The sequence below is a fragment of the Alternaria viburni genome, assembly GCF_023758015.1.
Source record: "Alternaria viburni strain BMP 2772 chromosome Unknown scaffold_24, whole genome shotgun sequence".
In the NCBI taxonomy this organism is placed as follows: domain Eukaryota; kingdom Fungi; phylum Ascomycota; class Dothideomycetes; order Pleosporales; family Pleosporaceae; genus Alternaria; species Alternaria viburni.
The window spans coordinates 176,902-193,591 of NW_026055793.1; the positions used below are offsets into that span (position 1 = coordinate 176,902).

General features: G+C 53.0%; 4 protein-coding genes across 4 annotated transcripts; 3 read left to right on the forward strand and 1 right to left on the reverse strand.

Annotated features, from left to right (window-relative positions):
• Nucleotides 1–421: 421 nt before the first annotated feature.
• J4E79_009288 (uncharacterized protein) lies at nt 422–8,293 on the forward strand (the record flags this gene model as incomplete). The annotated part of the gene is made up of 5 exons (XM_049358137.1): nt 422–1,794; nt 1,875–2,413; nt 2,891–3,474; nt 4,175–5,550; nt 5,599–8,293. 5 exons carry the CDS (start codon nt 422–424, stop codon nt 8,291–8,293), a joined length of 6,567 nt encoding a protein of 2,188 aa, XP_049207353.1.
• Nucleotides 8,294–8,536: 243 nt separating this feature from the next.
• J4E79_009289 (uncharacterized protein) lies at nt 8,537–9,902 on the reverse strand (the record flags this gene model as incomplete). The annotated part of the gene is made up of 2 exons (XM_049358138.1): nt 8,537–9,713; nt 9,772–9,902. The coding sequence occupies 2 exons, from the start codon at nt 9,900–9,902 to the stop codon at nt 8,537–8,539; spliced, it is 1,308 nt and encodes a 435-aa protein (XP_049207354.1).
• Nucleotides 9,903–10,542: 640 nt separating this feature from the next.
• J4E79_009290 (uncharacterized protein) lies at nt 10,543–12,537 on the forward strand (the record flags this gene model as incomplete). The annotated part of the gene is made up of 6 exons (XM_049358139.1): nt 10,543–10,691; nt 10,740–10,839; nt 10,891–11,174; nt 11,230–11,558; nt 11,611–11,871; nt 11,921–12,537. The coding sequence occupies 6 exons, from the start codon at nt 10,543–10,545 to the stop codon at nt 12,535–12,537; spliced, it is 1,740 nt and encodes a 579-aa protein (XP_049207355.1).
• A 2,569-nt stretch (nt 12,538–15,106) lies between these two features.
• On the forward strand, nt 15,107–16,651 carry J4E79_009291 (uncharacterized protein; the record flags this gene model as incomplete). Its single annotated transcript, XM_049358140.1, has 1 exon — nt 15,107–16,651. The coding sequence occupies one exon, from the start codon at nt 15,107–15,109 to the stop codon at nt 16,649–16,651; it is 1,545 nt and encodes a 514-aa protein (XP_049207356.1).
• Nucleotides 16,652–16,690: the final 39 nt, after the last annotated feature.

Consider the following 16,690-nt stretch of genomic DNA (forward strand, 5'->3'; position numbering starts at 1 on the left):
TGGCGCCGAACGCGAGTGCACGTGCATCGTCCGCGACTGCCAACTCCTTGCTTCCACCCACTCTTACATGTCACAGCCACTATCAATCCACCTCTCATCGCAACGAAGATCCCAGATCCAAATGGACAGTCACCCTGTTTATCGCCCTATACGGGGCATGTCGAAGTCTCGCCGACTGCGCCCTGCTTTCAGCCTATCAGGTTCGTTCTGGTGGTTGCACACGCGAACTGTGCCGTCGGACTGCATGATGATCGTACATGGGATGGACGCAGGACAGCAGCTTCGCCCCGCACTAGATGATGTGAGCCATGACGTGCCCACTCTCAAGAGGCCTGCTCTTGTACAGCTCGACTCCTCAACTTGCCCAAAAGCTACATAAACCCCGAGAAAGGCTTTTCGAAGCCCGCATGCTTCACTCGTCATGTCAGGTCTGGGCGAATTGGCAAGTGTCATCGCCGTACTTCAACTATCGGGCAAGATTGTCGACTACGTCGGTAAAGTAAAAGACGCCTCGGAAGACCGCAAGAGACTGCGCGGAGAAGTTCGCGCCTGCAAACGTATACTGCAGGAACTGAAGGATGATGCCGAAGATATCGACGAGGGCGAAAGCTTGGTCGACACGATCAACGTGCTCGAACGACCTGATGGACCACTACCTCGACTTCAGACTATTCTACTGCAAGTTGAGACCCGACTGAAACACGACAATACTCTGAGGGGCTCACTGAAGTGGCCATTCCAAGAAAAGGATGTACAGAAGCTCATCCAGTCGATCGAACGCGAGAAAATCCTGATAAACTTGGCCCTATCGCGAGATTCTCGGAAGCTGCTTCGGGAGATCAAGGAATGCGCGGAGCAAAACAATCGAGACCTTGCGATTCTACTGCAATCGATGGACATGAGTGCGAGTAACATCGGGAAGGAGTTCTGTAAGCTTAATGATCATATGTCGCAAATTCAAACGCTCCAGGTCGGTCTGCACCACGACGTCGAACGTCTTCAAAGTACCGATCACCACCGGGAATCTTCCAAGAAACGCGACGCGGTACTCCAATGGCTATCTACTTTCGATCATGCATCCAAGCATCATGATATATTGAGCAAGCGACAAGAGGGTACCGGCAACTGGTTTCTAGAGTCGAAAGCCTACGACGCTTGGCTCGACAACTCCAGTGCGAGTAAGCTCCTCTGTACTGGCCTGCCTGGGGCTGGCAAGACGATGCTCGCCTCCATCATTATCGACGATCTACAAACCCGATTCCAGACCAACGCCGGCGTAGCAGTCGCCTACTTCTATTGCGATTACAGGACTCGCGATGAGCAAACCTTGGAGTTCATGCTTTGCAGTCTGTTGAAGGTACTGGCAGAAAGCCAGGAAACTTTGCCGATACCCATCGAACAGCTCTATTCCGACCATGGGAAGGGCGTCAGACGTCCTTCGTGGAGGACCCTCGCTCAATGCCTCAAGGACGTGGCTGCACTGTTCCGGAGACTTTACGTTGTGATCGATGCACTAGACGAATGTCAAGTGTCTGATGGCTGCAGGAGGATATTCTTATCCGAACTGTTGAATCTACAGGCAAACTCCAGAACAAGTCTGCTAGCGACATCAAGGACCGTCCCGGAAGTGCTTGCAGAATTCGGCGCAGAGAAGCCTCTCGAAGTACGTGCTAGTAGCGATGATGTTCGCAAATATGTGGTCGGCAACCTCAACAACATGCCACAGTCCGTTCAGCGCAATGTCGAACTCCAGGAACTAATCAAGCTGAAAATCGTCGAATCAGTGGATGGCATGTAAGTAGTACAAAGCAAAGTTTCGAGCATCACCAAACTCGAACTGCGCAATGGAGATGCCAGGCACTGACACATTATAGGTTCCTTCTAGCGAAGCTCTATGTACAAAGTCTTTACGACAAGCGATCAGCAAACGCTGTTCGGAAAGCACTGAACGAGATTAAGACCGAAGCGAGGGGCCAAAAGACCACAACTGTGACCGAAGCATATGACTATGCGTATCGCCTGACAATGCAGCGTATCGAAGAGCAACCCCCCGATCGAGCAAAGCTTGGTCGGGAGGTTCTAGCTTGGATCACATGCTTGCATGAGCCTTTCAAATCTGCGGACCTTCGCAAAGCGCTTGGCATACAAGTAGGACAATCTACATTCGATGAAGATGACTGTCCAGACGTTCTGGATATGATTTCCGCTTGCGCTGGCCTAGTGACGATCGACGAAGAAAGTAACATCATCCGTTTGGTACACTACACCACTCAGGAATATCTGGATCGAACACGGCATCGATGGTTTCCGGAAGCAGAGACTGTGATCACAGAAGCTTGCATCGCATATCTTTCCATGGAGGAATACGGAACTGCGGGCCTATATTCGGACCTGACCGAGAAGCTTGAATACTGTAATTACCTTCAAAAGTTCCCCGCACACTGGGACCCTTTGTACTGTTATGCTGCATGCAATTGGGGACGTCACGCTCGCATGTTGGCTGGAGTTAATCGAATGGCCATCGACTTCTTTGGGCTGTCGTGGAATCTTAAATGCTCTGCCTTGATAATACTCAGTTCGTTGGCGGATCGACCGGACGATTATAATGACATATCATTTAGGCGTCCGCGGTCATCCCAGGATTCGACGTCGGGTATCCATTTGGCCGCTCACTTTGGACTTTGCGACACACTGGTCGCACTACTCCGGCGAGGATACGATGTGAACGCACCAGACCGACTAGGACTTACTCCACTAATGCTGGCTGCTGAAAGTGGTCATCTTGAGACAGTCAGACTACTTCTTCGCCACGGCGCTAAGACAGATTCGAAAAGCGGGTATCGCTATTCGACGCTCCACTTCGCAGTTCACAGTGGAAACATCGGCATAGTTCAGCTCGTCATTGCGGACACGGCGACTCAAAATATCATGGACGCGATGCTGTATGGACAGCCTCAGATAGAAAGTCGTGTGTGGACTCGCTACTCACCGCTGTACATAGCAGTGGATCGCGGATATGTGGATATCATCCGACTTCTTATCGATCACGGGGTTGACGTGAACCTGAAGGGCGGGTATGCTCACAATAGATATCGCCACAAGAGCCCGCTGGCGATGGCCGTTGACAAACAAGATCGAGAGATCATCGACGTGCTGCTCGATGCTGGAGCCGACATCAACTGCGCGAACAACTGGGGCAGGACTGTTTTGCACTCCAGTGCCTTTGATGAGAACATTTCTCTGCTCGAGCATCTTCTTGACAAGGGCGCAGACGTAAACTTCCAGGATATTGAAGGCAGAACCCCACTACTTACTATCTGCAGCATGTTCACACACGACGCATCTATCAGCGTGATGCTCAACGCGGGAGCCGATCCTAACATATGCGATAAAGAAGGACAGCCGCTACTTCATGGGGCTTGCGTCCGGGAAAGAGGCTACATCGTACCCATCGCTGTCTTGTTTGGCGCCAGAGTGAGTCTCGTACCAAATAATAAAACGCGAATATGGTGCATAGACAAGCTCCGTAAGTATTTCCAATCTCCAGAAGAGCTCAAGAAAGACCGGGATTATTGGATTGAACACGAAGTAAGACGATGAAATGCTACCTGAAACCCCTAGTATCTTGGAGGGTTTTACCACCATGAGTCTCATTGAAGCTTAAATACGAATACATCAAGGGGAAACTCCCCACATGAAGAGAATTTGGTATTGTGATACTAGAGCCCAAAATTTCACACCTGCATGAGTTCATTGGTTACGCTGAGATATGGTTCGATTTTTAATAGTGTCCTCGTTCGCTCTACGCGTCGCGTAATACAGTGTGATGACTTGATCTGAAATACACGGCTCGCAAAGATGCAAGCTCGCAAAAATTGGCCGGGCTTCCAAACGTCACGTGATGCGGTGTTGGCGCTTGGTCCACGGGTACCTAGGTACCACTTGCTTACTTGGGTAGCCACACGTCGTCTTTCCCCTGCACCACGAACACCTCGACACGAGATGATAGCGATCTCTCCCCACATTCGCATCATGTCGTCACTCATTGACGATCGCGCATTCGTTGCCTGCTGCAGCAAGGTGGCACAGCCTCCCATCATGCATGAGCTTGATTGGGGCTCTCACCAACCCCGCGTCTCGTGCCATCTCACCATAACATGACACCATCACCAAGGCACACATGGAGACGACCGCAAGCATCATAGCAGTCGCCCAGCTATGCGAAAAGGTTATCCATTACATCAAAACTGTACATGGGGCCAAACATGAGAAGCAGCGCCTTCGCTCACAAGTCCGCAATTGCAGTAACCTGTTACTGCAGTTGCAAGACGACGTGGAAGATTCTGACGAGGTGGAGGAGTGGTCTAAGACTCTGAGGGTACTCTCTACTCCGCTTGCGCGCCTCCAGGAGGCTTTGAGTCTGGCAGCTGTCGCGTTGAACGCCCGAGATGGCATTGCCGAGAAATTGGGATGGCCGTTCAAAGAGAAGGATGTGGAGAAGATGATTGAGGCGATCAAGTCTGAGATGGATATGGTGACCTTCGCTCTTCAAAATAACTCGGCATCATTACTCATTGCGATCAACGCGGGTTCCAAGCGCAACGAACAGCATCTCATCGACGTGAAAAACATCCTAGAATCAAGCATCGAGGAAACCCATGCTGCACTGCGAGGCTTGGATAGCGAGCTGCAAACGATACAAATGGCGCAGGAGGGAGTTCTGGAAAGAGTCGAGAATCTACAAAAGCGACACGACACTGATGAGACTTTGCGAAAGCGTCAGTATATCCTCGATTGGCTCACGCCCATTGATCATTCGGCGCAGCAGAAGGCTGCCATAAATACACGCCAAGCTGGTACTGGCGGGTGGCTCTTGCACTCGCAAGCATACCAAACCTGGATCGACGAACCTGGTCGTACCTTATTCTGCCCAGGTATACCTGGGGCAGGCAAAACGGTATTCGCTGCGATCATCAACGATGATCTCTGGGAAAAGTACGACCAGAACGATGAAGTCGGGCTAGCGTATCTATTCTGCAGCTACAAGTCTCAAAGGGAGCAAACATTGGATAACCTGCTAGCGATTTTGCTGAAGCAGCTTGCCGATCAGAGAACGCCATTACCAGAAACCGTCAAGAATCTGTATGACTCTGCAGAGAGTGCGAAGAAAGGCGCCACCAGATTCGACAGAGCGTCTGCCATTATGGGCGTCCTGGGCTCGGTGGTCGCACTCTTCTCGAAGGTCTTCATCGTCCTGGACGCTCTGGACGAATGTTCTACGATAAATCATTGCCGTGCAAAGCTGCTATCAGCCATCGACGGTTTACGGGTAAAGAAACAGCTCAACGTCAATCTACTCGCAACTTCGCGATTCATGCCAGACGTTATGGAAAGATTCAAAGGAGTTGAGACTTTGAACATACAAGCCAATGAAATCGACGTACGAACGTATCTTTCGGAGAACATCATTCGCCTACCAAACTTTGTGCGAAAGAACGGCGAGTTGCAACAAGAGCTCATTACTAAGGTTGTAGATGCAGTCTCTGGGATGTATGTATCCACGAATGAATGCTGTCGGTGTCGCTGAGTAGCTCACAGGTTTCTCTTAGCCAAGCTCCATCTTGACTCTCTTGCTGGGAAGAAGTCAGTAAAAGTCCTTCGGAATGCTCTGAACCAACTTGCCACTGGATCTGACGCTTACGATCGTGCGTACGAAGCTGCAATGGAAAGAATTGAGGGTCAGGTCGCTGATCAGGCCGATCTAGCTAAACAGACTCTGGCGTTTCTTTCATGTGCACGTAGCCGTCTCGGGACTGACGAGCTACAAGAGGCGCTTGGTGTGGAGGTTGGTGAGCCTGAGTTGGATTCCGACAATTTTCCAGACATCGAAGACGCTGTTGCCGCATGCCTCGGGCTTGTCATCGTGGATAGTGGGACCGGTTTCCTCCGATTAGTTCATTATACGACGCAGGAGTACCTTGCACGGACGCAACATCGGTGGTTTCCAAGGGCACATGACATGATCACCGATGTCTGCGCTACATACCTCTCATTCGACGTATTCAGCCAACCAAACGAATGGTATCTCGATAACGATGCAGATGTTCTTGTACGGACGAAACATCTCTACTGGTACGCTGCCAGGCACTGGGGTCATCATGCGAGTCTAGCCCCTGAAGCCTGTGAACAGGTGTCACGGTTTCTCAGCCTACCGTTGAACATATTGGCGTTGCACAAGTTGCATTGGTCATGCGAAGATCGTAAGAATCCGTATCGTGATACTAGGGGGCACAAAATTCCACTGGGAACCCAAGGCATCCACGTCGCAGCTCAGTACGGTCTAGTCATCCCTTTGACTGCGCTTCTCGATGAACATGGGAACCCTGACATCGTCGATCTTTATCCCAAGATGAGCATCCGTGACGATAGTCCTACGGACAGGGTGACACCACTTTTAGTCGCTGCAAGGCATCGCCAAAAGAATATCATGGAAATACTCTTGAGACGGAATGCTGATGTCAACTATGTGAGCGAAGGTGGGAACAGCGTACTTCTGTATGCAAGCCACTATGGCGATACTGAGATTATTCGATTTTTGATCAAAAATGGAGCCAATTGGGGACCACAAGGCGCATGTGTCGAGGAGGTTATTTTTGTTTGTGATCATACCGAATGGTTTACTGCACGTTACGGCGACATCCGCGAGCTGAGGCATATAAACGAATCACCACTGCTTGTGGCTGCTTTCAAGGGCCACAAAGCTGTTGTCGAGCTTTTCATATCCGGGGAGGCGAATTACAGGATCACCCCCGGTGATGCTGGCGCATCCCTGGTCGCCGCCGCCTGGTTTGGTCACCTGTCTATCGTTGAGATCATACTCGAAGCAGACGCCAGAACGAGGACCATGAAATTGCACCACTATGGCGACTACTCGGTCGATGAACCTCTGCGTGTACCGACACCTGATACCCTTGCCAGCTCTTCATTAGGTCTTCGATTAAGGGAATCCGACAAGAACGATGCGCTCATGTTCGCTGCAACCAGAGGCAGGGATGATATTGCTCGACTGATACTAGACAATATCTCTCAAACCAAACTCGACGATAACGATGGGTCTAAAGTCTTCACTAAAGTCTCCCACCTCAAGATTCCACCTTTCAGACTGACAGTCCGCGGCTTTGGCGAGAATATGGACTCTATGGATGAGCATGGACACACCGTCATATCCAGAGCAGCTGTCGAGGGTTGGGTTCCCCTCATAGAGTTATTGATTCTCTACGGAGCAGACGTAACTTGCCCCACGCCTCCCCGTCGCAACCCTTTGACCGAAGCCGTGAAACGATGGACTAGTCTGAGCCAGCGCGACCGTCACTATCGAGACATAGCAACGAAGCTTTCAGACCCCCCTAGCGAATCACCAAGTCTCGATAATCTTCCGTCGATCGGAGATACAGCTAAGCCATACGCGACGATTGCAGAATGCCTCCTCTCCGCCGGGGCATGTTTGACGCCCGTGGACTCGGCAGAACAAGTGAAAGCCACAATCAAGACCACACATGACACAGACACTTCTGGCCTGATCACACTAACTGTTTCCGCCGAGAAGCAAGGCGCAACAGACCTCTCCCTCCGCCCAGACGCACTCGTCAACTTCGAACGAGACAACAACGCCTTCACTATCCTCGACATAGAGCCCCACTACCAACCAACCGTCGCACAGCACCTCATCAACTGCGGCGCTGAGCTAGACGCCGTGTCAAAAAAGGGCAACACACCACTACACGTTGCCTGCCAATGGGGCAACCCCAAACTCGTCGCGCTCTACCTGCGCAACAACGCCAACACCGAAGCCAGAAACAGGCGCGGCCGTACCCCCCTCATCGAAGCCTGCAGCTCATCCTGGCTGGACCTAGAAACCATAAAACTGCTCCTGGAAAAAGGTGTAGATGTGAACAATCGAGACGCGCGTGGACAAACAGCTCTTTTCCACATCGACCCGGAAGTGCATCAGGGCGTAGAGGTTGCAAAATTGTTACTCAAAGCTGGAGCCGATGTCAACCATCGCGATAAAGAGGGACGGACACCCTTGTTCTTCGCCGCGCGGAGGCACGCTGTTGACTTTGTGGCTTTGTACCTGCGCCACGGTGCTAACGCCATTGCTCGGACTAAAGCTGGTCAGACTGCGCTTACGATTGTGTGCGGCCAGCAGTGTCCACAGAAGGACTATTTGAGGATTCGGTATAATCAGGTCGTGAGACTTGTGTATGTGCATGCGCGTCGCATGAGTATTTGAGGATGCTATGAAGTGGGCAGTGCTTGTTTGATACTTATAGGGGCATCACAAGTGCTTAAGAGGAGATGAGCGTGTTCATTTTATTTCATTTGCTATCGTACAGATGCTGCCTTCCTAACCCCGTATTCATGTTACTCATGTTGGTATAATCATCCCCTATAATCCCATTACCATCGACAGTGTTAATCCAATACGCCGTGTCTATGCTTTGTATCCAATGCAGGTCAAGCGTGATGGACGCGTTCATGCATGCAGTGTCTCCTTGAAGCCACTGTCCGCATCCGCAGTCTTGCCGTCCTCGTTGAACTCCCAGGCCAGGAACTTCCAGTTGAGCTCGCTCGGCCGCCAGAAGAGGCCTTTCTTCAGTCCGCTGCCCGCTGAGGAAGAGTCGCCCGGTCCGTCTGCTGTTATGCCGCCGGTGTGAGGCATGCGCTTGCCGAAGATGCAGCGCCGGAAGCGCGAGTGTAGGATGGCCATGGAGCACATGACGCAGGGCTCGTTGGTCAGGTAGATGTCGAGATCTACGCACAGGTAGCCGCTCGATGAGAGGTTGTCCTTTTCGTAGTATAGCTTCTCGAGACCGGTGAGGGGGTTGTCGCAGAAGAGGGAGCGGTCGAGAAGTGCAGGGTCGGTGCCGGCAGCACGCAGCCGCTTCTTCGCAACCATGGCGATGGCGCGGTGGACGGCGTGAGCCATGACATTGCCGGTGCCGGTGGGTGGTTCCGCGGTGCCGGTGAAAGACCTCCAGCGGCAGTCGCCTGCAACCGCGACGATCTCTGGCTGGTTCCTGGTGCGGTCAACCACGACGACGCCGATCTTCTCACCCAGACACTGATCCGATATCTGCTGGCCGGCCGCTCGGGCGAGAGCCAGCCAGTTTCCTGCCTCGGGTTGTAGTTCCTCCTGGTTGCGTTGTACGAGGCTCGGATGGGGGCCGTAGGGGTTGGTGTTCTTGTACGAGATGGGCCAGTACTTGTCGCTCCAGTCGTCAGCCTGCTGCTGGGATATGGGCGCCAGGGCCGGCACGGTTACGTAGAGGATCCGAGGGAGCGCAGTCTTGGGGCCGTCGAAGGGCGGGCAGGTCCGTATCAGAGCCGCGAGGTTGGCGTGGGGCATATGGCGCGTGGGACACAGCAGGAAGTAGCGGACTAAATCAAAATCTTTAGCATCAGCCTCTCCATGAGCAGCCTCACTGCCAGCATCGACTGAGGACGGGGACGCGGAAGGGAAAGCGGGGGTCGCCGGTGTTAGTGGGGAAGATGGTAGTTCTGAGGCAGGAGCATCTTCGTTACCCCTGGGGAGCCTTGCAGGCGGATAGAACTGTTTCTGCAGGTGCGGCGGCAGGTACTTGAACTGCACCACGCGGCGCAGGTGAGAGATCTCCGACGTTTTGAAGTCGGGCAACGCTGCTTGCACGGCACTGCGAGCGGGCGAGGTTAGCAGAGATCAAGCGGGAGCCCCAGGAGTGACGGCCTCACTCCTTGATAACGTTGGCAAACTTGGCCGGCACCTCGACGACATAGACGGTGTGCGTCTCCAGGCTGGCGCGCACCTCGTCCTTGGTGCGGAGGGGGACCAGATGGCCTGCGAGAGGCGGTGGGCTGCTCATAGCATCGCCTGGCGGGGGAGTCAGTGTTAAGGGCAGCTAAAAGGCTACTATGCGTCGTATAGGCGTCGGCTAAGAGGTTGGCGGTGGGATGTTGGTCGGTGGGAGCGTGAAGCCTGCGCAAAGACAACAAAAGTCTCAGGGTCCAGCGGGGCGAGCCTGCTTAACTCCGGTTGACCCTTCCTCTTTCATCCAACCTCACCTCCTCGCTCCTCACCAGCCCTCATCATGTAGCAGCAACATGTCGCGATAGAACCTCACCCATGCAGTGAAAAGGAAAGAGAAGGGGTGTCTCGGGGTAAGGCGCGCAGCTCCCGACTCATGGGCGCGCCTCCCCGCATCACGTTGCAGCGAAGGAGCGCCAATCTTCACCCAATATGGGGCCCCGCATCATCTCCTCCCGATGATTCGGTAAACATCATCCAAACGCCTCTTGAGAGGACCTCAACCCCAGCATCCAAATCTGCCGATATGCATGGCGTTGTAGCTCAAGCCCGCTACCGCTCATCCCGTTGTCAGAATGCCCCGGCCAAGAGCCCACGGCATGGTGCCCCACTGCAGTATATGTGTAGTGATATGAGATGCAGGCCTCGCCCGTCTTGTCTTCATTCTCGATCCAACTTGTCGTCTGGATAAGGCAGTCATGGACAGCAAGACGGGAGCTACCCATATCGAAACCGCCCACGGTCGCGACGCCCACATCGTGTCCATCGACCAGGAAGCCAATGAGGACGTCCATCATGTCAAGCTGTCATGGAGGTCCTGGATGGTCGTCTTCTGCTGTTGCTTCGCGTACGTTGCGCGCAACCCTTTTCAGGACCTTGCTGACTCCCAATGTAGCGTCATGTCTCAAGTTTTTGTGGTAGTGGCTGCAGGATCAGTACTGTCGTTCATCATCCGCGAGCTTGGAGAACCTGCAATTGCAAGCTGGATCATTCAGGTACAGCAGACCTAAGAAAAGACTTTAACACCGAATTCTGATACTCTATAGGGCCCACTCCTCATGCAATCAGTTCTCTCACCTCCCGTCGGTCGCCTGTCTGATGTCTTGGATCGCAAGCTTTTCGCCACCATACCTCCACTGATCGCATGCATTGGTTCCATCATCTGCGCCAAAGCTACGAGCATGTCTATGTTGATTGGAGGCGGTATCCTCATCGGCACGACACTTGCAACCATCTCCATCGTCCAGTCTATCCCATCCGAAATTCTGCCTTTGAAGTATCGACCTCTAGCGAACGGACTTGCAGGCGTTGCCGGCGTATTGGGCGGAACGTAAGTAGACACTTCCCGTGGGTAGATGCATTTGACACGTAATAACTCTGCGCAGTGTCGGTAGTCTAGCAGCCGGTGCAGTTACCAACCTAAGTGCTTCCGGCTGGCGCTACATCTTCTGGATCCAAGTCGGCCTACACGGCATCACATCGCTTGGTCTATTCGCATTCTACTGGCCAAAGAAACGCACTGACTATCCACGTATGGGCTACAAAGAGTGGATGTGGGCTTGCGACCCCGTTGGCTCCCTTCTTCTCGTTGCTGCTGCTACCTTGATGCTTTTGGCGCTCAACTGGGCAGGAGGCGCGTACCCGTGGAGCAACCCGCATGTATGCGCCAACCTAGTTGTTGGCATTGTTCTCTTCATCGCCTTTTGTCTCTATGGTAAACTACCCTTAGGTACCTTAAGTTTGAGTCAAAAGCTGACATGGTACAGAATGGAAGGGCCGGTCTGATGGCATCGTCGCCCACGTCTTCTTCTCCACTGGACCGAACTTCTGGCTGTCGACTTTCGCCTTTGCTATCGAGGGATGGATCTACTATTCTGCCATCAACGCCGTTACACCCCAGCTAATCTTGAACGTTGGATTCGAAGACAACGCATGGGATATTGCCATCCGGCAACTGTCCTACAAGATCGCATCGATCTTCACTTCGCTAGCGGTAACGTGGTATGCGACGAGGTTCAAAGACATGAGTAAGATACACTGCATTCTTCTTCACACCCTCCACTAACATCCCCCCAGAAACCCCTCTAGCAGCCACCTTCGCCATAATGTTCATCGCCTCAATCTGTTTCGCCTTCATCCGCCCCGGCTGGGCCACCGAACAGATCGTCTTCACAGCCTTGACAGGTATCGGGTGCGCAGGCCCCCTCACACTCCTAGTCGCATGCATCCAATTCACAGCCCCTCACGCCTTCCTCTCCACAGCCACCGGCCTCGCTTTCTCCGCCCGAGCCATCGGCGGCGCTTTCGGCACTGCCGTCATCTACGCGATTGTGAACTCGCGCGTCGCTTCTCACCTCGCCGGAGACGTCAGCTCTGCCGCTATCGCTGCCGGCCTCCCTGAGTCCTCTGTGACTGCGCTTCTGAAAGGCATGAAGGGTAGTTCAGCGTCTAAGTTCAGAGGCGCAGGTGTACCTGGCGCGAACGAAACTATCATCACGGCTGCATGGGACGCGAGCCATTGGTCCTACGCGCGCGCGTATAGACTGGGGTATTGGAGTGTGGTGCCGTTTGTTGCGCTTGCAACCATTGCTGTGCTTTCGATGAAGGGTATCAAACACCTCATGACTGAGCATGTGGAGGCGACTGTTGAGCGGGAAAGCGATGATGAGGGGAAGGGCTTGGGTAAAGCTTAATTAGTTAGATAGCTGTCATATGTATACTCCGGCAGGCGAGGTAGCTCTCCTCATAGAAATCAGGTAACAACAATAGCCGCACGCACGATGGTGATGCTGTTGTTGTGGCCTGATTTCTATGAGGAGGGCTACCTCACCGGGTAAACCTTGTGCTGCGTCGCGAGGCTTAGCCTAGGCTTACTTATATAGCTAAGGATGTATTGTATTTACCATTGTGCTGAGATATGATTTTTGTACTAGTAAAGGGCTGTACTACACTTCGACGACCCCTTACTAATAACTGCTCAGTCTCACATAATCATATTGATATGTATTCCAATAGCAAAAACTCACAGTCTCCACCTCCTCCCCCTCACAGCCTCCATACTACAACCCAAACACTCATTCCCATTCCTATGCCCATACCCGCTCAACGTACTTTCCCATCCACCATCCCACTCCCCACACTCCCCACACTCTCCAATATCTCCATGAACCGACTCCTCCTTTCTTTCTTCTCTGCCCTTCTCAGCCCAAAGCCCTGCGTACCTTGCAGTTCGAAAAGCCGGTCCCATTGCTCCAGCCAATCTACGCCTCGTGGTGGTGCGGGTTTGCGTTTTATCAGCGGGGCGAAGTGGGGTAGGGACGGGGAGGAGGGGGATATGTGGTAGGGGCGTTGGAGCAGGGGTGGTGGGGAGGGCGAGGGTGAGGGGGATGGGGATGGTGAAGGCCTAGGTGCTGGAGTGGTTGACCTGTCACAGTATGGCGATGGCGATAGTTTGGAACGCGGTTCTGGAGTAGATGACCTGTGCGTATATGGAGCAATGGAAGGGGTAGTATGCGTTGTGTTGGAGCTCGGCGTTTGAGGCCGCGGTCTAGGCGTAGTGCGGTGTGATTTCGGTAGAGGTGCGAAGGTTAGGTTACGGGTTGGGTGCGTGGATGGCAGGGGTGTGCCTGGGCGTAGGGAGGGGGGTATGAACTCTGATGGGGAAGAAGGCCGGGAAGTAGATGTAGAGGTTGGAGGTAGGGGCGAAAAATACCGCGGTGGAGTTGGTGGGCGTCTTGATGTCCTGACTGAACGCTGTAAGTCGGCGTTATCTGTTGGAGTAATGGACTTGAGGTATTCTGACGACGTGCGCGCGAGACATTCCCCGATGGGGTCTTGTGTTGGAAACTGCTCTGGTGCTGGCGGGAGACGCCCGAGACATTCCAGAACTAGATCTTGTGTACTGGGCACCTGGAGAGGTTCAGGTGTCGGCGGCAAGGGCTTGTCAACATCTATATCGGGAGTTAAAGATCTCGTTGAGGGCCGGGGACTCCGCAGGTTTCGAGACCACCGGGTAGGTTCTTGATGTGTGATATTTTGATCGGGCATATCATGTAAGGAGGGAATTCTGAGTTGCGATGCGAGCTTGTTTGCCTGAGGTCGAAGCTTTTGTGTCGATGGACGGTGTTTGGTATCGAGAATACTCGCTGACTTGTCCATTCTCGAAGGGATCTTCGTTTTGCCCAAATATTGCGCTGCCATAGCATTCAGTTCCGGATCATCGTCAATACTCCACTTCTTCCCTCCTAGGCCGTTACCTCTCTCCATCTCTTCAAACTCACCCGGCCTTCCATGCCTATAGCACACCCCTTCATCATGTACGTGGTATTCACACCCCTTTACATCACTGATCCCAGTCACGACATCCTCCACGGAGTTTCGTAGCATACTCAGCATCCTCCTGTCATACGCGAACATCTTGTCCGTGACAAACTTCCGCAGTAACGTCGACGCGTGTTTTTCCAAATACAGCATTTCAAGAATCTTTTGATCAAAAGTTTGCGCGGGGTCAAGAATAGAAGCTAGCTTGTCGATGATGTAGTCTTGGAAGTTCGGTTGCGAGAACGCGGAGCCGACGATGTGCGCGTATATGAGGTCGATACAGGAGTTGAGTTGAAGGGACCTTTGAGTGGAGAAATTGACAGCGCCGGTGGTGAGCCACTCGATGTAGAGCTTGAAGCCTGCCGGATCGATGTCGCCGAGCTGGATGGGTAGTAAAGGTCGGTCATCGCGCACATGGTGTGGAAGGTAAATGCGAAGGTGCGGTGAGCGTTCGGCAATAGTGTAGTCGACTTCGATGTGCTCCGTAGGGCAATGCTCTGACAGCGTGGTCCGACCTGCGAGTACGAATGTTACCGAGTTTACAGATGACCTAGCCGAAACTATGCTAGTCCCACGCTGCGAAGGCATTGTGTACATGCCGCGCGATAAGATATCGCGAAGATGATAGAGACATAATGAGCGGGCTTCATACTTGGCTTTCTTGTCGTAACTTTACTATAAACTGTTACTTCGATTCTGAATCACTTCCAGTCATGACCAGGCGAGCGGTGACATCAGTGGTCAACGTGAGCGTTCGTTTGCTGGTAGTAACGTGACGAAACTGCCGATGACAAACAGGCGCGCGCTTCACACCAATGCTGCTCGATATTACTAGATCTTGCCCTCGACACTAACGACCCATGAAGCCTTCATTCTGATTGGATCCTGACCACTGTAATTCTGCGCACCCTTGGAAGATCGTGACATCCTCCACTCTTCGACATGGGAAACCTCTTTACCGATAAGATGTCTTCCTTAGAGAAGCGCGATATCCAAAGAAAACTCGAGCGGGGCAGCATGCCTCTGCACATACCAGCTGGCTTTCCAGAAACCTATGCTGAAGAATACCCGAACCCCAGAACGTCACGAGTGTCGCGTTCTTCCAACAGTACCGCGCTCAGTCTAAGAAGCCAGAAACCTAGGAACGCCGACCGCATTTTCGATGGAAGTGACCATATCAGCGATACAGGTCGCAAGTTTCGGCGTCGGCCAAGCATCGAGGCGCGCACAAGAAAGAGCGATTATCATGCGCTGCTTGAAGGCGGGAGCTTGTGGAGTGACGATGAAGTCATCGATGATGTTGACGCGGACGTGCAAGGACCAGTGCAGTCAGAGCCTGTGAGAGAAGAGTCATCCAACACACAGCGAGTACACTTGGCATCGCCGCTACAAAATGTAGCTGTGGATTCACCGAGACAGTCAATGATCAGCGTACTATATGGCCGTCAGAACCCGGATTCCTGGTACTTGACACGGCGCTTGGCTCGGTTGTCTGCTGTCAACATTGATACCGAATTCGATTCGACTACACTGCTCAGACGCCGCAACATCGACGCTGATGCAGCGGAACTTCACCAACTATGGCGACGCACTGGTGTTATACCCACCCGTTATCGCGACGTCAACTTCGACCCCGACGGTATCGACCCGCGGCACACATGGATCGCGTGCTGGCCACTGATCAACGCAGCGATACACGGCTACGTGATAAATGATATCGAATTCGTTGACCGCGTCATGGACCTGCTCGAAGAGAAGATAGCGAAGGGCGTACGACCAGACATCGATACCATCTCGCACATCTTTGGCGAAAAAAGACACAACATGCCGAAAGCTCTAGGCCGCTTTCTAGTCGATCGATGGCTCGACTCTGCAGCGCAAGGGTTCGGCGACGTCGATCCGTCAGACTTGCCGCAGCCGTTCGTTTGTTCCGCGCTCGAGACAGCTATGCGACGCCTCTCAAACGATGAACGGTCTTCGTCGCTGGCGGGCTGTCAGTATCATACGCATGCGAAGCCCGAAGAGTGCTATAAGAAAAGGTTGGTGCCCGAGGAAGCGAAAAGACAACAACGCTACAAGTACCGTCGCGAGAAAGCGAGTCGCGAAGCTGAGCAGGTCGCTGCAGATTCTATCGAATGTGGCATTGTGGTGGTGGATTGGGAAGGGCGAAGAGTGGAGGAACACAGGAGGTTGCGCGACGAAAGCGATGCTTCTTTGCCTGCTTTCGATGACCGGATAGGGACTGCAGACCAAATGCACAAGGTAGATCCTTCCGACGGACTTGATGTACTAGACGACACAGACGTGAATAACCAGCTCAATGCGAAATCCTCGTCGTCGTCTATGTTCGGCACGTCGCAAGCCGACGGCCCCGTTGACGAGGTGAAGTTTGCGCCACCGACACGCGAGCCACCGCCGATGCCGCCATCGCCAAACCCACGTGTCGGACGCGATGACAGCGCTGTTGAAGGCGACCAGGCCTATTAACGACTTTTGATGGATCAGCAAATTCAGTTCTCGTTGTTC